We start from the raw sequence: 22,478 nt of genomic DNA on the forward strand, positions 1-22,478 counted from the left end.
ATAATATATGCTGAGATGTAGATAGTGTTACCCAATACTAGATCATGCATGTATTCCATGAGGGCTTCTAACTCAGTCGCACTTTAGGGTTGAATGATACACCTGTGTATTTCTCGCTGCGGCACCCCTCCCCCCCCCCCCTCCAAGACTCCACACACATTTTAAATTTGTAATCAACACTTTCCATCCCATGATCATGCACATCTTCTTCAGAATGGAAATTTTTGGATTTGGAAAGAAACTAAGATGTAGTAATTAAATCAAATATGAAGTATATTTTTCCTCTCACATTCGATTTGTTTTCCAAAGTTTTGTGGGAAAAAAATGGAAAAAAAAGGTTAAAGTACTCGGGTGGGTTTCAAACCCAAGCCTTCAACATTTTAGAGCAGATAACCACACGGTATTAAACAGTATGAAAAGAAACAAAGATGTAGTATTATTAATTAAATCAAGGATATTATTATTATTTTGTTTCCAGTTCTAGGGAGAAAAAATGAGCAAATACTTATATGGAATTTAACCCATGCATCCAACCTCCGTTCTTTGTTGGACTTGAAATTAATAATGCCTATTGAAAAACTTTAAACCAGCTTTTTTGGCATATATCCCAAGGACCATGTTACACCCTGTGAAAGTCTCTTTTGAGCAGTGTTGGTTCTGAAAAGAACCAGTGGTTTGACAACTCATCATTTTGATCAGTATGCTCTGATTGTCTTCATTTTGTTTTCTTCCTCACAGGCTGATTTCACCTGTCATTGTTGCGAAGGCTACACTGGTCCCCATTGTGAGGAATACGACGGTTGCCATTCAAACCAATGCTCAGAAGGTTCCACATGCCTTGATAAACAACAAGGCTATGACGGGCATGAGTACCAGTGTATCTGCCAGCGAGGCATGATGGGAGAACATTGCGATATCGAAGCCGACGAGTGTATGAGCAGTCCATGTGTAGAAGGGATCTGTGAGGATAAAGTGAATGGGTACCAGTGTTACTGCACACCAGGTAAGAGATAATAGAATTAGGGTGGGGTAAGCGGTTACCAGTGGATTTAGGGCAGGGTAGGGGTGTGATCCCAGTGTTACTGCACACCAGGTAAGGGCCAACCTGTCAACCAACGTTTTCCCCCAGAACCAACACTACTTTAATGAGGTTTACGCATGATTCTACCACAAGCTACACCTGAGGTAAGGGCTAGTGGATTTAGGACGGTAGTGTTTGTAAAAAAAAATCTTAAAACGTAAAATGTACTGACTCTCTTAGTTGCACCTTTGACTCAGTTCTCATAATCAAATATATAATTTTGGGAATTTTTTTTAAAACTTAACTATTAAATTAACAGTTTATTTTTGCACTTTGTTTTGTTTTGTAAGCTGTAATTTTTGGTTTGTATGACGCTTCAAATCTACATAATTATCAATTTATGTGTTGGATAGAATTTGTGACTTTCAAAAAAATTCAAAAAGAACAATATTGATTTGAATTGAAAAGTAAATACCATAAACGCTTTCCACTAATGAGTGTTATTTCTTTATCTGAACAGGTTACACAGGAACACACTGTGAAGTTGAATACAACGAGTGCGTCTCCCATCCATGCCAGAATAGCGGTCAGTGCGTAGATCTTCTGAATCGGTTTGAATGCACATGTGGACCTGGCTACACAGGTCATCGATGCGAGACCAAGGTGGATCTGTGTGCCAGTCAACCGTGTAACAATGCAACGCAATGTGTAGACAGAGGAAATACGTATTCCTGTCTCTGCTCACAAGGTTTCTCAGGTGAGAAAGAGAGGTTTTTAATCAATGCTCAGGAAAGAAAATGGTCAGGACTGCAGGACTTGCAATCAAATGGTTGTGGGTTTGAATAACTTGGATAACTTGCATTGAGAGTTGAAGATTGATTGATTCTATTAATGGAGGATCTTAAAGGCATTGTTTGCCCTCTGCTGGAGAGTTTTAATGGCAAACTATTTCGGCCATAACACACAATCCGTTTTTCCTCGGTTAGAGACACTGCTTCGTTAAAGCATTTCTATAATTTGTTGGAACGTTAATAGTAAGTGGTTCGATTACAACTGACAAATCTGCGTTCCTTTTGTGATGGATTTTATGGATTGGGAAAACGTTTTGTTGTCTTGCCTTGCTCATGCTCAGTTGAGCTTGTTTGCATACGACTGCGTTGTCATGGTTTGGTCTTATTTAACATGAAGTAATTGCACCTTAGGGAGTTTTGAGGCTGGGAGGTATATAGAGGGATTCACCTTTGTTCAAACTTTGCTCAGTCAGAAATATTGGCAATGTTTTTTGTAGAAAGCTGACAATGTAGAGTACAACAACGATCGGAAAGTGTCATTGCCAATTTTAATGTCTTTTTCCACGCTGCACTTTTTGTTTATACTTTATTCAGAAACTAAAAAAAAAAAACCTTTCAAGGTATGATATTGAAAGAGAAAGAGAGAGGGTAAACAAGACTTTGTTTTAGATGAGCCTGTCCTTGCTTTTACGGGCCTCCTAATTATCTTACACATTTGTGAATTCAGTAACAACTTTAAGAATTGATTGAGAGAAGATGTAGGCAAAGTGCTGGCAAATTTAGTCTTCAGGTAAGTGGAGATTAAATTCCACTTTGTAAAAAATAAAACAAACACCTCAGTAATTTATTTTAATACAGCAGCAAAACCCACTAGGTTATGCACACTACAATAGCATTTATAGATCAGATCACCACTTTACAGAAAAATTGTACAAACAGAACGCCGCGGAGTTTGTCGCGGATAAAGATACGATGGGCGTAAACGGCTACCTCTTACTTAGCCGGATCAATACGTGTCAAAAAGCTATCATTGATTTAGGCCCCCGATATGCGTTCAGTTCACGTTTTGTAAAAGCCTATTACATTGCACTCCAACGGGGAGCCATTGAAATACTACGGCAACGAATATTGCATGTGTAAACAGTGTATAGACGAGAATGATAATAGCTACCGGGGGTTAGGGTCTATCGGCACGATCCTCTCGCTAGACTAAAAGGGACCAGCTAAGTAATGTGAATGCTGATTTAATTAACGCTTATAGGGTAGAACATGAGAGGGATTTCAATGGGGCGAGGGGGGTAGTATTGGAATTAGGTTTAGGACATGGTTTTAGCTGTGAGCTTGAAGCTTTGTTCTGTAGCTGTGCATACATGGTTAGCAGCTTGAAGCTGCTGTAATGGAGGAGTGAACTGTTGGAAATCAATCTCAAATTGCAAATTTAGTGGGAGAAGAAAATACTGGCATGCTGAATTTGTTGAGTAATGATTTGAAGAAATAACATTTATGAGGATTTGTTGCTGGCAATTTGGACAATATTTCATTCATAACAAAAACTAACTACTAACTTGCCTCTTGGAGGACTGTTTTACTAACTTAAAGTGCTTGTACAAGAATAATAATAAATAGTAACAACATCACAAACTCAGTTTTGTAAATATTCAAAGGCGCTGATCATGATTAGACAGATACAAGAATTGCTTCATATTCAAGGAAGTTTGGGGTTTCTTGAAACTTGAAAAACACAGTACAAAGTCTTACTGTGGCCCGACAAACTACAGTTGCATGCCTGTTTGAAATAATAACACAATCTAACAAAAACAATCAGAAGTAGAAGTTTGAAAATAATATCTGTATAGAAATCATCTTTATTTCATAATATATCGTCAACGAAGCGATCACATCTCAGCCAAGTCTCATCTTTGACTGAGCATCCTGTCATCTAAGTCATCTTCAAGAACACTTATCCCTCCTTAAAGAGAGTGTAACTAGAATCCTCCCCTGTCTCATTGTGGACCGTAATCGCTAAGCCTAGAACGATGGGGGTGGATGGGATTTCAAACTTAGACCATTAACTCTTCCATAATAATGGAATTGTGATTGGATATGCGATCGTATTTCAATCATGTTCACTACAAACAAGTGGCCTATGAATTAATAGTAAAAGGGCAGGTATGTTAACAAGGTTGGTACTTGGGTAAGACACTGTATATCAAGGCTTATTCCCCCAAGTAGAAATGTCAAGAAAAACATGGTAAATGTCATATATGATTATTTTTTGCAAGTGTAACTTTAAAGTAATGCTTACATTTAAAACAAAGGCAGTCAATTGATGCTGTCAATTGTATTGGTAATATTTTGAAAACAAAAAGACCATAAACTATTTTGGGTTGGAAAGCAGTTTGCAACAGCTAATTTTATTTTCTTTGGTAAAACCTTTGCAAAACCTTTGGTGTGTTTTACTTTTGCTCTTGGTTTAACCCAGTCAGTTCCCTGGCTGATAATATTTGTTTTACTTTTGTAACTTTTCTACAAGCTACCAAATTTATTTAATGGTGGCTTCAATTTCTGGTTGTCTGTCTGTTTTGATGAACTCAATTATACTTTATAGAGACCAGGTTTGCTTCTTTATTTCTTTGTTTCCTATTTGTTTATTTGTTTATTTCTTTGTTTCTTTATTTCTTTATTTCTTTATTTCTTTTATTTCTTTTGCTTGCTTAGGTACTCATTGTGATGTAAATATAGATGAATGTGAATCGTTTCCGTGTTTAAACGGAGGAACCTGTAATGATGGAATCAACTCATTCACATGTCATTGCTCTCAAGGGATCATCGGTACCGTGTGTGAAAGTAAGTCTAGGAACCATACATGATATAACGGATGCTTATCATAGTTTAGCCATTCAAACCAATGTAATCAAAGTGAAGTTTGAAGGTAAAAATAGTCTGGTAACCTTAATCCCTGGTAATCAAAGTGCTTATAAAAACCCAGTTTTTATTTTAGGTTTTTTCAAAGCATATTTAATATTTTGAAATTTAAATTGCAAATTTTACAGAAACACAACTTCGTAAAACTCCAACTGAATTTTAAATGATTTGAAATTCTGGTTTGGTTTTCATTCAATATATATTTATTACCATTAGAAACCTATTGTAAAGTCCTCATTGTAGAGTTGACGGCAAATCAAGTTAAAGTTTTTCAAAATGAAAACAAAGTGAGAAATTTCTCAATCTCAAGTGATGAACATAATACTGAGAAATCCTCAGTGTTCTTTGTAGCAGACACAATTTTTAATTAAATCTTGTTTCAACAACACCTTCTAAGCAACCCCCAGACCTTCGGTTATTTCCTTTGAAACATCGCTGTTGTTTTGAACACATCTTGTAACAGATGTTTCTTTGCTGTGTTCTTCTCTTAATAAAAGCTAGTCATACCTTGCAAAGCGTTTGAAAACACGCTTGATATTTACGACCTAGTCTACTTTGGTTAATTGCATCACTTTGTACATTGAGTTGAATTATTGTGCATGATATTCCTACTTAGGTCTGATTTCCTGAAAGGAAAGTCTGAAAAAATGTGATTAAAAATCCTGAAAAGTCTATTAAAGGCAGTGGACACTATTGGTAATTACTCAAAATAATTAGCAGCATAAAACCTTACTTGGTAACGAGTAATGGGGAGAGGTTGATGGTATAAAACATTGTGAGAAACGACTCCCTCTGAAGTGCCATAGTTTTCGAGCAAGAAGTAATTTTCCACGAATTTGATTTCGAGACCTCAGATTTAGAACTTGAGGTCTCGAAATCAACCATCTAAACGCACACAACTTCGTGTGACAAGGGTGTTTTTGATCTTTCATTATTTTCTCACAAGTTCGATGACCTATTGAGCTCAAATTTTCACAGGTTTGTTATTTTATGCATATGTTGAGATACACACCAACTGTGAAGGCTAGTCTTTGACAATTACCAATAGTGTCCACTGCCTTTAAACCCCACACCATGTGAACAATTACCCCAGCCTTAGTACTCAAACGATTTTCTTACTTTTTTTCTCAAGACCAATTAATATCACGCCTTGGTGAAGTGGTGAAACAATGTGTCGTCTCAATCAGTATGATCTTCCTATTTAAAAATCACACCTGTTCTGATAGCATACCCCTATGCAAAATCACTTCAGATATAAATTATTCTTGTTTTATTCTCAAAACAGTTTTTTCAAAAGCTTTTTTCTTTTTCCTGAAAAAATATTTTAAATATTTTATATTGGCCCTCAAACTTATTTGTAAAGAATGTATATTTTTTGAGTTAAATTAAACAACCTTAAAAAAATTGCCATGAACTATCAAGCGAAGACTGAGGGTAAAATAGTCTGGTCCTATCTCCATACAACAAGAATCAGGCTACATTATGATTACAGCATGTGGGGTACAATGCAATGCTTGTTACAACGTGACAGAGGTCACATACAGTCAAACTATAGATCTAGCCATCATATAGGTTGAAATCTTAAAATCCTTGACTGATTACCATAACAATAATGATTCTAGAGTTACAATGAACCACAGTTAATCTAATTGTGCAGAACATAACCAAAATCAGATGTTTAAACCAAGGAAGTAAAAAGGATGCTAAACCACCGATTGTAATAAGCCTAACTGTGAAGTGTTAATATGTCTTGATGTAGGAAGTAGCAATGTTCACTCACTTTCCCCAGGCTTTTTAGACTTCACAGCTTTCTAAAATATGCAAAATTTGATTGTAAATGTAAGATGCAAATATTTGCAGCTTTGTTCACATTCTAAAATCCCTCTCCTTGGCTCCTTAAGAGATGGTCACAATTCCAAAGTTGATCGAGCTGTCCCATTTTCTTCTCCCCATGATGAATCGTCGAGCAAACAAAACCTAATTACAACCCCAAGCAATTTCTTCCTCTACACTTTGTAGAAAACTTAGCGCTCGGGAAGCACTCACGTCAAGTCAGAGGAGATTGATATTTCCGATGAGTGCCCGTCTGATTTGTGATTACTATTACTACAACCTTGGAATGCTCCTTGAGATCGTTGTTAAGCAATGTAGCTGTTTCTTAACAACCACGTGGCAAGACGTCTTTAAACAATGTAGCCATTTCATAACGAGACTTATTCACAGGTCAAGAGATTGCCGTGGAAATGTATTGAAGCTGGTTGGACTTGTAATAAATGATTAACTGTACCTGTTTGTTGGTAAATCACTCTACTGGCCCAGAACTTATTCTGTTTGAACCTGGCTAATACACGCCCATTTACCTGAGTGAACCACACCTACTTAACCAAGTGACTGGCGTTGATGATAAAATCAAACCAACTCTGCACAGGTTTATTTGCTCTAACAATTATCAGAATCCCCTAAGAAATTAGTTATGTTCGATTACACTGCGCATTGCACATGGATAACTTCTCTCTTTAAAGTGCACAAAAAAATTTTATTGTACATTTTATATAGTCCTAAATAAGGCTAATAAATACTTTTTATAAGACAAGGTGGAAATATTTCAGATAAAAATAACTTGGCGAGCTGAAGGTATGAATTTAGGAGTTTCAGAACCAACTACTCAAAAGAGATTTTTACATATTGCTAAAGTTTCATCATGATATTCCTCTTATAACAGTCTAGATTTTAGAAGGGAAACAATTTCCAAGTAAGAAGTACAACAGATTGATCATAACAGCATGTAAATTATGTTAATAAAGTCTAATTATTTTGCATTTTTCTTTTCATTCGTCACCAGTTTTGGAGAGTCGAACAATACTTGATGTCCAAGAGAAAGATAATTGGCGCTTCTACGTTGTGATTGGTTGCTTGGCTGGTGCATTACTCTTTGCAGTCTGTATGATGGTGGTCTGTGTTTGTGCTTTACAGAGTCGCACAGAGTCAAACAAAGTAGGGCACTATGACCCAATGTCAGATCTGAGAAAGTAAGTATTTTTATTTATTTGGTTTGTTAAACATCAAACGGCACAATTAGCGCCAAAGGATGAATTAGAAATGAGAAGAAATGATCAGTTTTAGATGTGGGAGGAAAACCCCAAATGGGGAAAACCAAAGTAAATGAAGGATTCGAACCACGGTCTACAGAGGTGAAAGGCAGGCTGAACCTTGTAGCAAGTACATTTGTCCTAAATCAGTTAACACAATTATCCCAAACTTCAATTAAAGTTAGCCTGATATTTTTAAACAAGGTTTAGCATTATTTTGTTGGCTTCTTTGTTTACTGTCTTTCACATATTTAGCAGTTAAACATGAGAGATTAGTTCAAAGATCATTTTCAAGAAGATGAAAAATATTTGACACACAATGTTTTAGAAGGAATGAAAGTTGCAAACATAGATCTTATACCAACAATTGTTTTATAACCAAATAAAGACTCACACATGTTTCAAACTAAACAGATGCCATTTCTCATCAGACCACTCCTGATTTTGCCTGTAGATACTCCCTCGGTATTATCATAGTCCGTCAAATGTCAAAGGACTTATTGAGAATGAGAAACTGGGTACATAGTTTCTGGAGATCAATGTTCAGAGTCTCAAAAGATGAATCCACCTGCAACTAATACTTGGAGGCTCAGACATTGATTACTTTCTTCAGGAAAATAAAAAAAAATGATAAAAATGCTTTTGACAAGATGTCAATGTAAAGGGACGAACTATGATTTCAAACATGGTAGAAGCTCCCAGAGGCAGAAGTTTATCATTTCAAAATCTGTACCTTATCTTCATTGAGAAAAAGTACAGAACACCAGTTTGAGCAAATGCACTCTTTATTGATTCAAAGATAGTAAGCATACTCTTAGAGTAGCTTTTAAGATAAAGAGTAAAGCCAGAAACTCCTTTTCTAGATTCTAAAGATACTTCGATAAAATCTTATTTCCAGCTTGATTAAACTATCAACTTAAATAAGAAGAGCGAGAAAGAGAGGGAAATCAAAGACAAGAAACCTATAGATTCTGTGTAAAAAGTGAAAGAATACAATTCATAATTATATTGTAAACAAAGACAGAAGTACACTAATTCTCAAAGCATGCAGCAAAGGGCTTAAGGTATAACAATAAAAGGACCCCATTAAGGGATTTATTAAGATGTTGTGTGTAGGAAGGATAAATAATGGACAGTTTTGTCTGGCTGTCTTTATATGATCTTCATGATCTGCTATCAGGGAACTTTGCAAACCCCCCAAGGGGTAAGAAACACCAAGCTGGCACCAGCCAATCTCTCTCTACTCAAAGAGGTATCTCTACATCAATGGAGGTAATTGTACCTCCATTGAGGTATCTATACCTTGATGGAGGTATTATCTACTTGGAGGTATATCTAACTTTATGCTCTACTCTATTCTCATTAATGTTTGCCTAAGCTGGGAACGCTTCAACATGACTACATTATGTCTCCATTGAGGTATCTATACCTTGATGGAGGTATTATCTACTTGGAGGTATATCTAACTTGATGCTCTACTCTATTCTCATTAATGTTTGCCTAAGCTGGGAACGCTTCAACATGACTACATTATGTCTCAATTTAAGGCCTGTAGTTATAGGTTAACTAGCTAATTAGTCTACAGTATTCTATTTATAGACTAACAGGCCATCTGGGTGGCTCCAGAGACTTCTATTGTCTTAAGTGGTAGATCCAAAGAGTGGGTGGGGCTAGGGAGGGAGGGGGGGTTACAAACACTAGGAGAGACTAGACAACCTCGAAGGTAGCCTGGAGGTCTAGTCAAAACTAAATGATCCCCTTGAAATAAAAATATCATGAAACATTTCTCACAATTTCTCAGAAATGCATCCTTGTGTCTTTTTTTATTATTAAATGCGCAACTATTTTAAAAATGGTTTTCAAGAGATTAAACGTTTGCATAAACGTGACGTCATGTCGGTAACCCGAGCCGTCGGGCCCCCTGATTGTGTGCATATAGAGACGTGTGCACTGTGTGGCCTGGTACCTAGGCCCGTGTAGTTAGGGACCAGACTCTTTTTGCTGACGATATGTTTGAATTCCCGACGTGACGTCGATGGTAGGGGCGGTAACAATCCACAAAAGGCTCATTACGCAAGTCAGATATGTCGGGAATTCTAAACAAAACACATTTTATTGATGTTCAATACATATATCAGAAATCAATGACAGCAAAATTAACTGTTTTATTTTAATTCACTTCAGCATCCCTTTAATAGTTTCCCATAGACTTTGTAGATAAATGTCCTTGTGGAGCATCACTGTCTTTTGAGTTTCCCTATGGAGTCCTTTTGGTGTGTCCTTGGTCTCTATAAGGCATTGGAAATTAGCACACTAATCATGGTTTATGAGGGATTGTTCATTGTTTGGTTGATGAACATTTTCAGGGAAATATTCCTCTAGAGGAGATTGGATACAGTGATCTTTTAGATTAAAACTATCCAGAATCGTTGATATAATTATAAAATGTGGCTCTTTACATTCCCTTTAATTTACCAAACAATGATAGATCCTCTCCGTCTCCACTAATGTCATTTTACCTAATGAGTTCTAGCTTAGAGGAAGAGGTAGACCAAGACGCCTTCCCTTAATGGCCATTCTGAGAGGCTATATAATGGTCGGCTAAAAGACTTGGTTCTTCCTAGTGATTGAAACAGGCATTTTATGTCCCCCTGATGATTGAAATGTAGGCAATATAGTTGCGTCGGTGATTATGAAACGTTTTTTATTTCTCCAGCTAGTTGGATACGTGGCTGATATGCGCATTCATCCATATAAAGGACAAGTTTAAACAACCTAATGTAAAACACATTGTTTAATCCCTGTAGATATGTCTCTATACTTAACTTTCAACAGTTATACACCTAGAATAATATCTTTGGATGAATTTTTTTTATAGTTTGTTTTAGTTCATCAAACTGTTTACTTTTTTCTTAACTTTGTTTATATATATTTTTTTATTAAGATGTTTTTGGTTAATGTTTTTTTTTTTTTTTGGGGGGGGGGGAAGCGGGTGTTTCAAGTTAAACTAAAAATAAATAATAAAAACCCAGAACATCTTCCAAATACCCCATTCCTGTTAACATCTCTGCCTCTCATTGTGGAGGATTTTATGGATTCTTTTCATAAGACTTGAAGGTTTGCGTGAGGGAAAGCCAATAAAGTAAGGTTTTTATTGCATTATCATGAAGGTTAATCTCTCTTTTGAGTGAAATGTGGTTCTGAAGGATTCTATCATGCTTTAAAAAGATGCAATAAATACTTAATGGCTGACGTTTTGACCCTAGCAAAGTCTTAAAGGCTTAGAAAAAGTGAAAAAAGAAAAGAAGAAAAAAATCACAAGCCTTTTAGTCTTCCTTAACTCCAAATCCCAGGGCAAAGGTACTGAACTTAAGAGAAATTGCACAAATTGCAGTGAAGCGCGAACTAATTACTCCGATATTTGAGAAGTTTGCGAGCGAGGTCGGATGAAGTCTGTAAAAACTTGTTCCATGCACAGTCTGTAAAGCGCGAACTAATTACTCCGATATTTGAGAAGTTTGCGAGCGAGGTCGGATGAAGTCTGTAATATTTGAGAAGTGTGAGCGAGGTCGGATGAAGTAAAAACTTGTTCCATGCACAGTCTCTTTACACTCTTTCTCTTGACTGAAGCTTAAATCACTGCTTCAAGGTTTATTATGAATAAATTATCCGTCTTTGCGAAAACCCAAGAGGGAATATTTTAAGAATTTATCTTATCGGTGTTGTAATACGTACGTAATGTCAAGGGATAAAAGAAATGGACATTCTAAGTCGCAATTTTATCCAATACTCTGTCATTATTATACTCCTAGAGGACCAAAGATTTGAAAAATAAGAGCAAGATACTTGAGATGAATGTCCGTGAATAATTCATTTTTTTTATAAAGTGACAGAAGAATGTATGGGTTGAATTGTTCCCTGGAAAATAAGGATTTAAATCTCTTCCTCAATAAAGCTGTGAAAAACTCAGGAATATTAAAAAATATCGTTTGAAACCTGTGTTTTTGACATTTTGTTTTTGTCCAAGATATTTATATTGACCTTGTTTTGTGTGTGGGTATAATTTTTTAAATGAGTAAAAGGTAGACTCATCTTTTGGTTTTTAACGCTTTATCAACAAGTTTTATCAATAAGTGTTTAGTTTTTTCTTTTGAATAAACCTGTAAAGCTTGTCAATTTTGTTATTATTTAGAACAGCTTTGTTTAGTTTTGAATGAATATGGCCACTCAACATTAGAGGACTAGACAGCAGTTTCAGTGAGATTTATCTCTTCTCTTGTTGCATCTTGCTTTTCATCTTCACAACCCTCTTTTCTGTCTGATTCTTGTCTCTTATACAGAACTGGTTACACGTATGATGTCAGTAGTGCCTGCGAGACACGGCCATCTAAGCAAGCAATCTATGAGGTCACGTCAATTGATTATTTGAACAACCCAGATGAGCCTCTTATCTCATCCCTCAAACCAAGACTCATCTAAGAAACTCATAAGAACATCTCACAAGAATCATCTAAGAAACTCACGAGGACATCTCACAAGAACATCTCACGAGTCATCAGGTTTACCTCTGAACCACAGTACTCATGTCACTGGAAATCAAATTCTGAATCTCACTTTCCATTGAGATTCCATGTATTGTTTTTATATGGGTCAGCTTGAACCAGATCACATGCAAACAGATTTGCGACCAACTTTCTCTCAATTTTGTTTTATCCCAAACTCGTCTTGTTACTGACCCAGTCAACCTCTTCAGAAAATATAACGGCTCATTTTGAAATTTGTATACTTTTACCAATGTTACTGAGAAGCATTTCTAGAAAGAAGTAGCAGTTCTAAACTGCTACTCTGCAAAAAGTGTTGAGTGCCTGATGTCTTGAGCATGGAAGAGTTTTTCTGGCTGAATTAGATATTGCAAACTCAACTACTTCAGTTTACATACAGGTATGAACAGTATTCACACAGGTTGGTTGTTCACTGTAATTAATTGAAACAAACTTGCTCTTCCACTCCCCCTGTAAAAAAACAACACCAACCAACAACTAAAACAAACAAACAAACAAACAAACAAACAAACAAACAAACAAACAAACAAACAAACAAACAAACAAACAAACAACCAGTCTCTAAAAAACCCCAAATCAAAACCAAATTGAAAACAAACTAGCTTCTCTTCATCCAGGTGTATAAAGTGAGCCTACAAAGCGAGTTATCGATTGCACCTGAAGGTTATACTCCCTCTGGAGTTGAGATAACTCCAGGATTAATTGAAGTATACCTGACAAGTGCGGTCAATTTCCTTTCCTGACACCGACACTATACAATTCTTATATTTGTATTACTCTAAAAATTGAGATTGGAAACACTCTGATTGATTGAAGAAATCATGGAGCTACGAACCTTTGTCCCAGACCTCATTCGGACGGTCACTTTCATCTCAAAATAATCAATTTCAACAGCAGTTCTCAGAAGGTTTGAAGTGTGTTTCAACACCTCCTTTATATACAAAAGGGTGGAGAGAATTTCTTTTAAGAAGTTGTCAACTTTCTCATGTCGCCTTCTGAGAGCCTGGGCCAAATGTCATAAAGCTTAAAAAATTAGTGGGGCACCAGTCACAACAATGTAAACTTAATGTAATTTAGGCTGGTAACCTGTTTATGCTAAGCACAACTATTCTTCGCTTAGCAAGTTTTGGTATTCACAGGCTTTACAAATTGGGCCCTGGTCACATTTAATCAGCATCAGGGTAGAATCTGATAAGATCGTCTGTTTATATTCCGGGATAAAGTAACCATTACGATGTTGAGTCACTCAGTGTGTTACCTCCAACACTTCCTCTTGTATACACTATGAGCCAATTATTTATGAGCAATCATTCTTGGGAGTTCATTAATTGTGAATGAGGACAGGAAGGTTTTGTGGAGTTTCGGCAAACTGTGGCTTTAGTTTCAAACCTAGTCTGCTTGAAGTCTGAAATGTGACTGTATTCAACAAGAGGTGAGATTGACAAAAATTACATAATTTTAAATAAATAATAAACTTTTGGGGGTCAAAATTATATCAAATCATACTGAATTCTTAATTAATATTCTCAGATTATGAGTTAAAATTATAAAGTTTTTTGGTGATTTTTGTTTTCTTCAGTATTTTGGTTCCCATTGTAACACATAAATCTCTGTACATAGCCCATTTTTAGATATGTTAAAATACGACAAGACAATTTGCTAAAACCTTGTCTGCGTATTCTTGTAGCTGTTGTAAATAATGTAAGAGTATTCTAAACAACTGTGGTTGTATTTGCAGCTTAAAAGGAGAAGCATTCTGTGAGAGAAAATCTTAACCCACCTCCAGTTATAACCCCTCTTCTTAGAGCAAATACTAAAGAAACTTTTTCTAACTTCCTGAATCCTCAATGCAACCTGGGCCTAATTTTAAGGCTCTGCTTACCGGAAGTAAAGAATAGATGCTTAAACATAAGCAGGGAATCCACACTTTTATCAAGCGTTAGCAAAGGTTAGCAAGAAATGTTTGCTTCTGCGCATGTGTACTCCACAATTCTAGGCATTCTTTGGCTAAACAGCTAGCAGGGACATTTAGTGCTTGCCCTATAAGCAAAGAATTCTTATTGCAACACTGATTGCGGCGGTAAGTAGAGACATTATATTTTGTTCTTAGCTGAAGAAATTAAGGTATTCAGTACTTTACCAAGTCCTGTGGAAGAAAAAATACACAGGCATATCACTTGGGTGTGATTCGAACCCATGATCTTTGTCATACTAGAGCAGACAGATAACCTTTACACCACTCGGGAGCTAGCCCTGTTGAGAGTTGAAGCAGGGCATATCCTTTATTACTCAGCTCTGTGGTCTAGTGGTAAGACAACTGCTCTAGCACAGCAAAGGACTTGGGTTCGAATCCCACCCAAGATGCCTTCCTGGGTAGGAGGATTTGTGGACTTTTTAAACCAGAAAACGTGTAGTCCAGAGGCTCAACCTCTAACCAGTGGTGTAGACATTGCATTTTACAATCAGATGAAAACATTCCACCAAGGCGACTAGTAGTTGCCAAAACATTCTTGTAAAAAACAAGCAAACTTGCCAAGTTTTTTAGCAGAGAAAAATAATATATATATAAATGATTAATTATTTTGGTGTGTAGCTTTTTTGTTTGTTGAGTGATATTTACATTGTAATTTACTGACTGTTTGTAATTGAAATGTAAAAAAAAACTTCAAATAGCTGTGATTTTTTAGGTTTTAAACGTCATTCTTGTTAAGGTCAAGGCAGGCCTTCCTTTGTAAAGGTCAATTCCATATTTAATTATCTGAAAATACAAAAATTTCCTGCCAATAACCGTCAGGTAAAGGTAATACAAAAGAGAATAGTCAAACACAAACTGATTGTGCCATTTTACAGAACAATTGGTCCCATTGTTAAATTTTACCAAACTTGCAAATTATACTTCAACATTCTATTCATGTTTTCTTTTTTGGCATTCCAACATTTTGAATCAATTCAGCAGGTATAGTTCATACAAATCAGAACGCCAAGCTGAATTTCATGGCTCTTCTTTATCGTAAGCGCAAAGAGTCGCCGCTTACAGAGAGAGGTAATTCCCTACTTGCGTTAAGCATATTTCATTGGTAAGCAGGGAATTTTTACTTGTGTGCGTGCGTACTCCACATTACTTGCCATTCTTCGGTAACACAGCTAGTGCAGAAGTTTGGTGCTTGCACAGTAAGCAAAGAATGATGACAATAAGCGCAGAATTTGGCGGTAAGCAGAGCCATCAAATTGGGCTCTTATTATCCATCTAGTATAAGTATGGGATTGTGTTGTACAAACATTGTGTGTAAAATGTGACGTATTTTGCATGATCTTAAAGAAAGCTTGTTTAATTTTCTGGTTTATTTGAACTAATTGTGAATATTCCATAATTTAGCAGCTGTTTTCCAGTATCTTACTGAATCACAGTAGATCATCAAATTTGTTACTTAATTTCAAAGTTGGTGATTGACACCATGTAAGAAAATAAAGCAATCACTTGAATTTTGTAAATCAACTTTCATTGCAGTGGACCAAATTACTTTGGTTTTTGAAAGCACAAAGCTCAAACCCCCTAGTTTTTCAGGTTTCAATCTTACAAAGAAACTTTTACATCTTTTATTTAGGCTCTTTTCTGTTACAAAATGCTTGGAAATGTCTTGGTTTTACGTCTCTCTTGTCACACGACACAACTTTTACAGGCAACCAACTGCAGTGCATTCTACAGGACCACTTTGATAGCACATGAGAAACTTGTCAAACAATGTCTTACAGTCACAAAGAATAATGTTTAAAATTCAAAATGTAAATACCTTTTCTTTTTGGAGATTGCCTGGATTTGATTGCCTGTAAATTGCCTCGTGTGACATGGCTGTTAGGCGCAATACAGTATTGCTTTAAATTGATGAAAAAATCTGAAGACTGTATCAGACGTTGAACCTTTCTGAACTCTATATCTGATCCAAATATGAGCAATTGTTCCCTTAACACTCAAGTGCTAAAACATCAACAGTTTGTCTTCAATTTCTCGAACAAGTATTCATCCAATTTACTGCAATTTTCTAAAGTGAGTTTTCAAGCTGTTGTTGTTGAAACCTCCAGGCACTGTATAAATTTACTCGTCTAAAACAGCTTTAAAAACAACGTTTGGAAACTTAGATTCTGAAGACCGATTTCCTCATTCTCAACAAGTGAGCAATTTAAACCTTAATCATACATCCGTTGGCTGTGTCATGTTCCCTGCCTGCATTTAATCACTCGTGAATACTGATTATCAATTTACTGTAAAGGTACCGGACTACTCAGATGCTTTTACATTTAGTTGAATAGAGGAAAGGTACATGACCTTTAATATCAAAAATCCCTATTGGCCAAGAGAAAGAATTGATAGAAACTTTCGGTGAGTATTACTTGTTTTGTTTCTTTATTTTATTAGCTTCAAAAATGGAGCGTAGTTACTATTTTGGGCATCAAAACTTACAAAGTTGTGTCCAGTTTTCGTTACTTTACATTTCCAGAAAGCCATCAAAGAGTATACTAACAATCTTTAAATATTTTTGTGTAATTGTAGAATAAAGATTTACTTTTTTTTCCTCTTTAAAATTGTTCAGTTAAGAGCTGTCTAAAATAAAAACCAACAAAAACAGTTGCAAATTTAGTGACAGGCAACATGTATGTCTTTGAAAAATTCAAATAAATTTGGTTGCATAATTTTTAACAAGAAATGACAAATTTGTTTGTTATCTTGCAAATATTTTAATCGACAGGATCATTTGTTAACTGTGGCTGGATGTATTTCAACAATAGAGGGCGATATTTGAAGCTATCGATGCATCAGACAAGGCTGGGAAGTGTTTACTTGAGAGTCTCAACATAATGTATTGTTCAACTTCTGGAAGAGGCTCGTCTCGCAAAAGAGAAATTTTACTCAACAAACAAGGTTATTTTTTATATAAAGGTTTTTTTTCTCATAAAATGTACTCATAATATTAATATGTAAGTATGATCTCAATGCAAGGCTTGAGAAAAGAGTTGGGCCTGATTTTGCTGGAAATTTTTAAACAAAGTATCAAACTTTGCAAAAAGAAGATTGCAAGAGATTTCAAAAATCTACTGTTTTCATTTAAATGACAAGAGTTTTCCAATTTTAAATTCTAGAAAAGCAAGATTTTATAAAACATTGAATTGTATCACAGACATTTGTTTAATAATCTGACAGATTTGATCCTAGATCAGTTTGATCTCAAATCAATATGATTCAATTAAGTAAAGCTGCTCACTGTGATCCATCGATGAGGTCACTAGATCCTCAGGCATTGAGGTATCTCATATGATGCTTGATGTGGTCGTTTACGAACGTGGCAATGAAGTAATAACTGTGGTCATAACCCTGAGAAGGAGATTGACAGGTAACAACACATCATTGTAACCAATAATAATGAAGGACAAAGCGCGTTTCAAAATAACAAATAATTTCATATCATTTGTCCCCATCTTCTTTAGTTGTCATCCAGAAGTAGAAATACAAACTTAATTGGTGGAAACATTCTTAAACAACAATAATGCCAGCTGGAGGACAAGTATAGTAATGAAAGGTAAAACAAAACCAATCTATTCTTTTTATATTGAACACACATCATGACAAGCACCCTCCGCAAACACAGAGGCACTGCACCAACATATCACAATTTTCTTTTGCCGTGATTTATTTTACCTCTAACCCTAAACTTTTCACCAATAATTGTAGACTCTACCAATTATCTTGACAATGGCACATTTCCCACTAACCCCAACAGTGACCCATCTCTTTGAGTAGGTCTAAGTCACAAAGATCAGGTCAAGCTTTTCTGCCATTCTCCAGTAAATAATGTACAAACTTTAAGATCAGTTAATCCATCTTTAACAATGTCTTACCTCTTGCATCCTCAAAGTAACCGGCATCTTACTGGAAGCACAAGCAGCCACCATATTATCAGGCAATAGCTGAGATGCAGTCAGAAAATTATCTGCCTTACCCTAGAAACCAAAAACAAAGTCACAAATTCATAAAGTTAATAGTCATGAAGAGTAGACGCAGATCAACCAATAGGGTGTGTTATGTGGTGTGAAATTGATGGTTCTGAACATGATCTGTTAAAAATTATTGACTTATTTTGGATACATTGGTAATAAAAGGCCATATCCGAAATCAGCGGCTTTGACTACAGCTATGACTGTTTCTAAGGCTGTTCCTAAGGAAGTCTTATCCTTCAATCCATGACAATGCAGAAATCTATCTGTAGCCATAGTCTTAGCTAGTTTTTTTTTTTAAATAACAGTAATACAAAATTTCCAGTTGGATTTGTGGGGGTCTTCAAATGCCATTAACTAGATTTAATATTATTACTCTTATAAAACATAATTCCAAAGAATGATCATTGCATTTGGAGAATATTTCAGGCAAAATGTTCAAGGTTTGAAGAAGGAATAGAACATACCTGATCAATGAGTATATCAAGGGGTGGTCCCTTGTAGCCCTTCACTAACTCACACGAATCATACTCCTACAAATAATAAACAATAAATGATTAATTGAGAAAGACTCTGCTACGGTAAAAACAAGCGGATATTACCTTTATTTGCATTCGTACAATTAAAGATAAACAAACCAAATATATGATTTTGTAGAATTTGGGTTAATTATTGGAAGCCATTAGTTTTTTAGGAAAGATCATAAATTTTAAATGTTTGACAGGTAGAAGGCAGTTAGAGACACTTCCTTATTAGCTCCCACAAAGAGTTATAATCGAAAATTCTCACGATTTCTATTAAAAGTTATGGGTTCAAATCCCATCGAGTGATTTGCCTGGTTTTTTTTTTACAGAACTCGGGAAAAGTGCTGAGTATCAGTGCAAGGGTAAAACAAAATTATACTCTTTATCCCTGAGTGCAAAAATAACATCTATTACATTTATATTCCCTTTACGAAAGAAAATCTGCTTTGTTCTTTTCAAACCTACATACAAAAGATTCCACCACACTACAATAGCTTTAATTTCAATTCGGCAACTCCAATAAACTTACCTTCCATGTTTCTTGGTCAGATCCGAGGTAACCAGTGAAAGCTTTCTGTCCCCATGGACACTGCATTGGGTTACAGATTGGTGCAAAGGCTGACACGGACTAAGGTACAGAAAGGGAAAACTGATGAAACAAATGCTACAACCTAAACAACAGTCTTCCAATAAATGTATCTTGAAATTCCATCAAAAATATAAAATCAGGCCTTGCACTTTACTTTTGAAGGGGCACGGCAATTTTCCTCTGGTAAGGAACAATTCTATTTGAAAAATGTAAGTTTGTATTTGAACTTTGCAAAGGTCACCACAGCAAAAGGGCACTACAGCAAAACCACATGGCACCACGGCCATTGCTTTGGGTGCTGTGGGTTATTTCGAGGTCTGATAGTGATACAACGATTCTCTTATTTATGTACTTACTCTGTACTGGCCTGGGTTTTTCAGAGCACAAACCAATGCACCGTGTCCTCCCATACTGAAAATAGAAACAGTAACAAACCGATTTGAAAAACACATCAGAGTTGATTAAAAAAGTTAGGTACTTTCTACGCACTGTTCTTTTTACAAATACTTCAACAACTTTTTTTCCAAATGTGCTCATTTGCCTTGTTATCATATTTCCCTTCAGTTACTAAAATATTGCTAATTTCTTTGCTAAGCAGAAATAAGCAGGATACCATTCACAAGTTGTACATGTGACATGGTAGTTTAGCTGGTAACCTTACTCCAGTAACCATGCTTTTGCTATGCTTAGTTACTTTTTGTGCTTATATGAAATTGAGACCAAACCTTTACTTGTCGGAATATTGACAAATGACAAGTCATAAAAATAGGTCAGAAATTATGAATAACTCACCTATGCCCAAATATGGACATGACATCAGGCTTAGTGCTGAAGTTCTCATTGATGACATTAGGCAACTACAAGAATAAGAAGGTATTGTTTAAATAGTCATGAAGTCAAACAAACTCAATTATTTACTGATTTTTTTTTTTTTTTAAAGAGGATGTCTGCCAAAAAGGCAAAATAAGAATGCCAATTGACCTCGGATATGAACCTTTGACCTTCGGCTCTTCCAACCATACCTCTTTAGTGATATAAGAAAACATCCTGTAATTTGTCTTCCATTTGTCCTCCGTAGCGTCGATGTAAAAACCGGCACCAGTTCCAAAGTCCCATCCATCTTCTTCTCCTTCAATGTTGCAACCTCCTAGAAAACAAAATAAAGAATCAAAAACGATCTCATCACAAAATGAATCTTTTCTTGAGGTTTTCATTTCATTCATTTATTCTGGTTTATGAAGCCAAGAACTCTCAGAAAAGTGAACTTAATCACTGTACTAGGCAAGTTAGAACCCAATGGAGAGAAGACAAGGAAGTATGTTCAAAACCTTAGAGAATTATTCCAGAGAAAACACACACAATCAGGCAGGGACTGAAACCCAACTGCCACAGTGCTCTTGGCGAACCCGACAGCCAGTTCTTGATCACTAGTGTACACGGAGCCTGTTGCATATAATACTCACGTGGACTGGTATCCGGCATGACTATGATGACTTTGGACTCTGCAGCCATACCTTGTGCTCCTGCCTTCATGGCAAAGTTTGTCTCGGTGCACGTCAAACCTAGGATCGGAAAAAAAATTGCTACTGTCGTTATAAGTTTCAAAGCAGTCTTATCAAATATGGCTTCATCTTAATGTTCAAGACTGAAGAGCAAAAGGTATCATTCCATGGTTTTACCATGAATAGCGTACCTAAATGCTTAATAATAATAATAATAATAATAATAATTCCAGGTCTATTCAATCGTAGGACTCTTACCTGACAACCAGTACAACACTGGAAGTTTCTCAGTCTCCGCCTCTAATGGTAGATAAATACCGAAGTTCATGGAGCACTTCAGCTCGGCACTGTAAAATAAAATATATATAAATACACATAATTTACACAAAGATTCATAAAACACACACAAGTTTTAAAACTTCAAATGAACTACTATTTCCATTCAATTCATGGATGAAGTATGCTTGTCAATCCAATACTGATTCAAATCAACTTCTCTGACTCAATTTTGTAATAGTTTATTGACTGTGTTATTACTAACAACAAATTATGACTCTAGTCTATAAAATACTTTTTACAATGAAAGCAGAAACAAGAACAAACCAGAACTATTATAGCAAGTGAAATTACCTTTCATGTTTGAAGAACTTCTGCCATCCTCTAAAGCTTTTCGTACTTGAAATCTCTGTTACTGTGGATGCCATGCTTGAGACTGAAATTAGATAAGAATAATATGACATCAGGCTTAGTGTTGTCATTTAGCCTTCGAGAAAGACTCTGCTAGGGTCGAAACGTCAGGCCATTAACTATTTTTTGCAAGAATAAATATGTTAACATTGTAAACAGAAAGTTTAATTGACACGACAATTAAAAAAAATTAAAAAAATCATAACATAATTTTGTTAAAATAAAAAAAAAGGAATATAGGAATGATGATGAAAAAGTGATTAAAATATAAGAACATTTAGATCTTTTCGTGATGTATCACTGTTCTGCTAAGTAATCTAAAGTGTATGAGAGTTTTTAAGTTGTATGGTGGTTAAATGAAATAAATAGACACCAGTCTCGTCAACAACGGGTCATCATAATCTCCTTCATTCCGCCGCCGAAGAATCATCAGATAACACGGCCTGCTCGGGCGGTCTGCTATGGCTCCGACCCCGGAGGTAGGTTAGCTCACAGGAAACCCGCTCAGTAAACAATGATAAAATAAGAATTAAACATTAATTAACAACATGGAGATGTAGAAAATAAAGCCCTTTCTTTGATTACTTACCACACCGAAATTTGAGACGATTTACAAATGGAAATGGGGTAAAATTACAGACGGTTTTTAACGCTGTGCGGCAGAAAATCTGAAACATGTGAAAGGGAGTAATACAGTATTGTACCCAGACACATTGTAACGTTAACTTCATACACAATTAATATATTTAGGTATCAGACTATACTCTGTAAACAATGTCACAAGAGGGCGCTCAATCAAC

At 35.8% G+C, this 22,478-nt stretch overlaps 2 protein-coding genes across 3 annotated transcripts in view; one reads left to right on the top strand and one right to left on the bottom strand.

Moving 5' to 3' along the window:
* LOC117298316 (delta and Notch-like epidermal growth factor-related receptor) overlaps positions 1-14,947 on the top strand; it is a 67,680-nt gene extending 52,733 nt beyond the window's left edge. The window contains exons 6-10 of one of the 2 annotated variants that reach the window (XM_033781493.1): positions 739-1,003; positions 1,542-1,778; positions 4,531-4,659; positions 7,580-7,766; positions 12,167-14,947. In XM_033781493.1, coding sequence (XP_033637384.1) covers positions 739-1,003; positions 1,542-1,778; positions 4,531-4,659; positions 7,580-7,766; positions 12,167-12,305 — 957 coding nt within the window. In that variant the 3' untranslated portion in view covers positions 12,306-14,947. The remainder of the gene's footprint in view (positions 1-738; positions 1,004-1,541; positions 1,779-4,530; positions 4,660-7,579; positions 7,767-12,166) is intronic. The other variant, XM_033781494.1, reaches the window with a different exon arrangement.
* Positions 14,948-16,767: 1,820 nt separating this feature from the next.
* On the bottom strand, positions 16,768-22,371 carry LOC117298317 (S-formylglutathione hydrolase-like). The gene is made up of 11 exons (XM_033781495.1): positions 22,268-22,371; positions 21,622-21,703; positions 21,250-21,338; positions 20,953-21,051; positions 20,512-20,636; positions 20,282-20,346; positions 19,846-19,900; positions 19,430-19,528; positions 18,844-18,909; positions 18,281-18,382; positions 16,768-17,756 (listed from the first exon to the last, which is right to left on the bottom strand). Exons 1-11 carry the CDS (start codon positions 22,353-22,355, stop codon positions 17,676-17,678), a joined length of 951 nt encoding a protein of 316 aa, XP_033637386.1. The 5' UTR covers positions 22,356-22,371; the 3' UTR covers positions 16,768-17,675.
* Positions 22,372-22,478: the final 107 nt, after the last annotated feature.

This window comes from Asterias rubens, chromosome 13 (genome assembly GCF_902459465.1).
Source record: "Asterias rubens chromosome 13, eAstRub1.3, whole genome shotgun sequence".
Lineage (NCBI taxonomy): Eukaryota > Metazoa > Echinodermata > Asteroidea > Forcipulatida > Asteriidae > Asterias > Asterias rubens.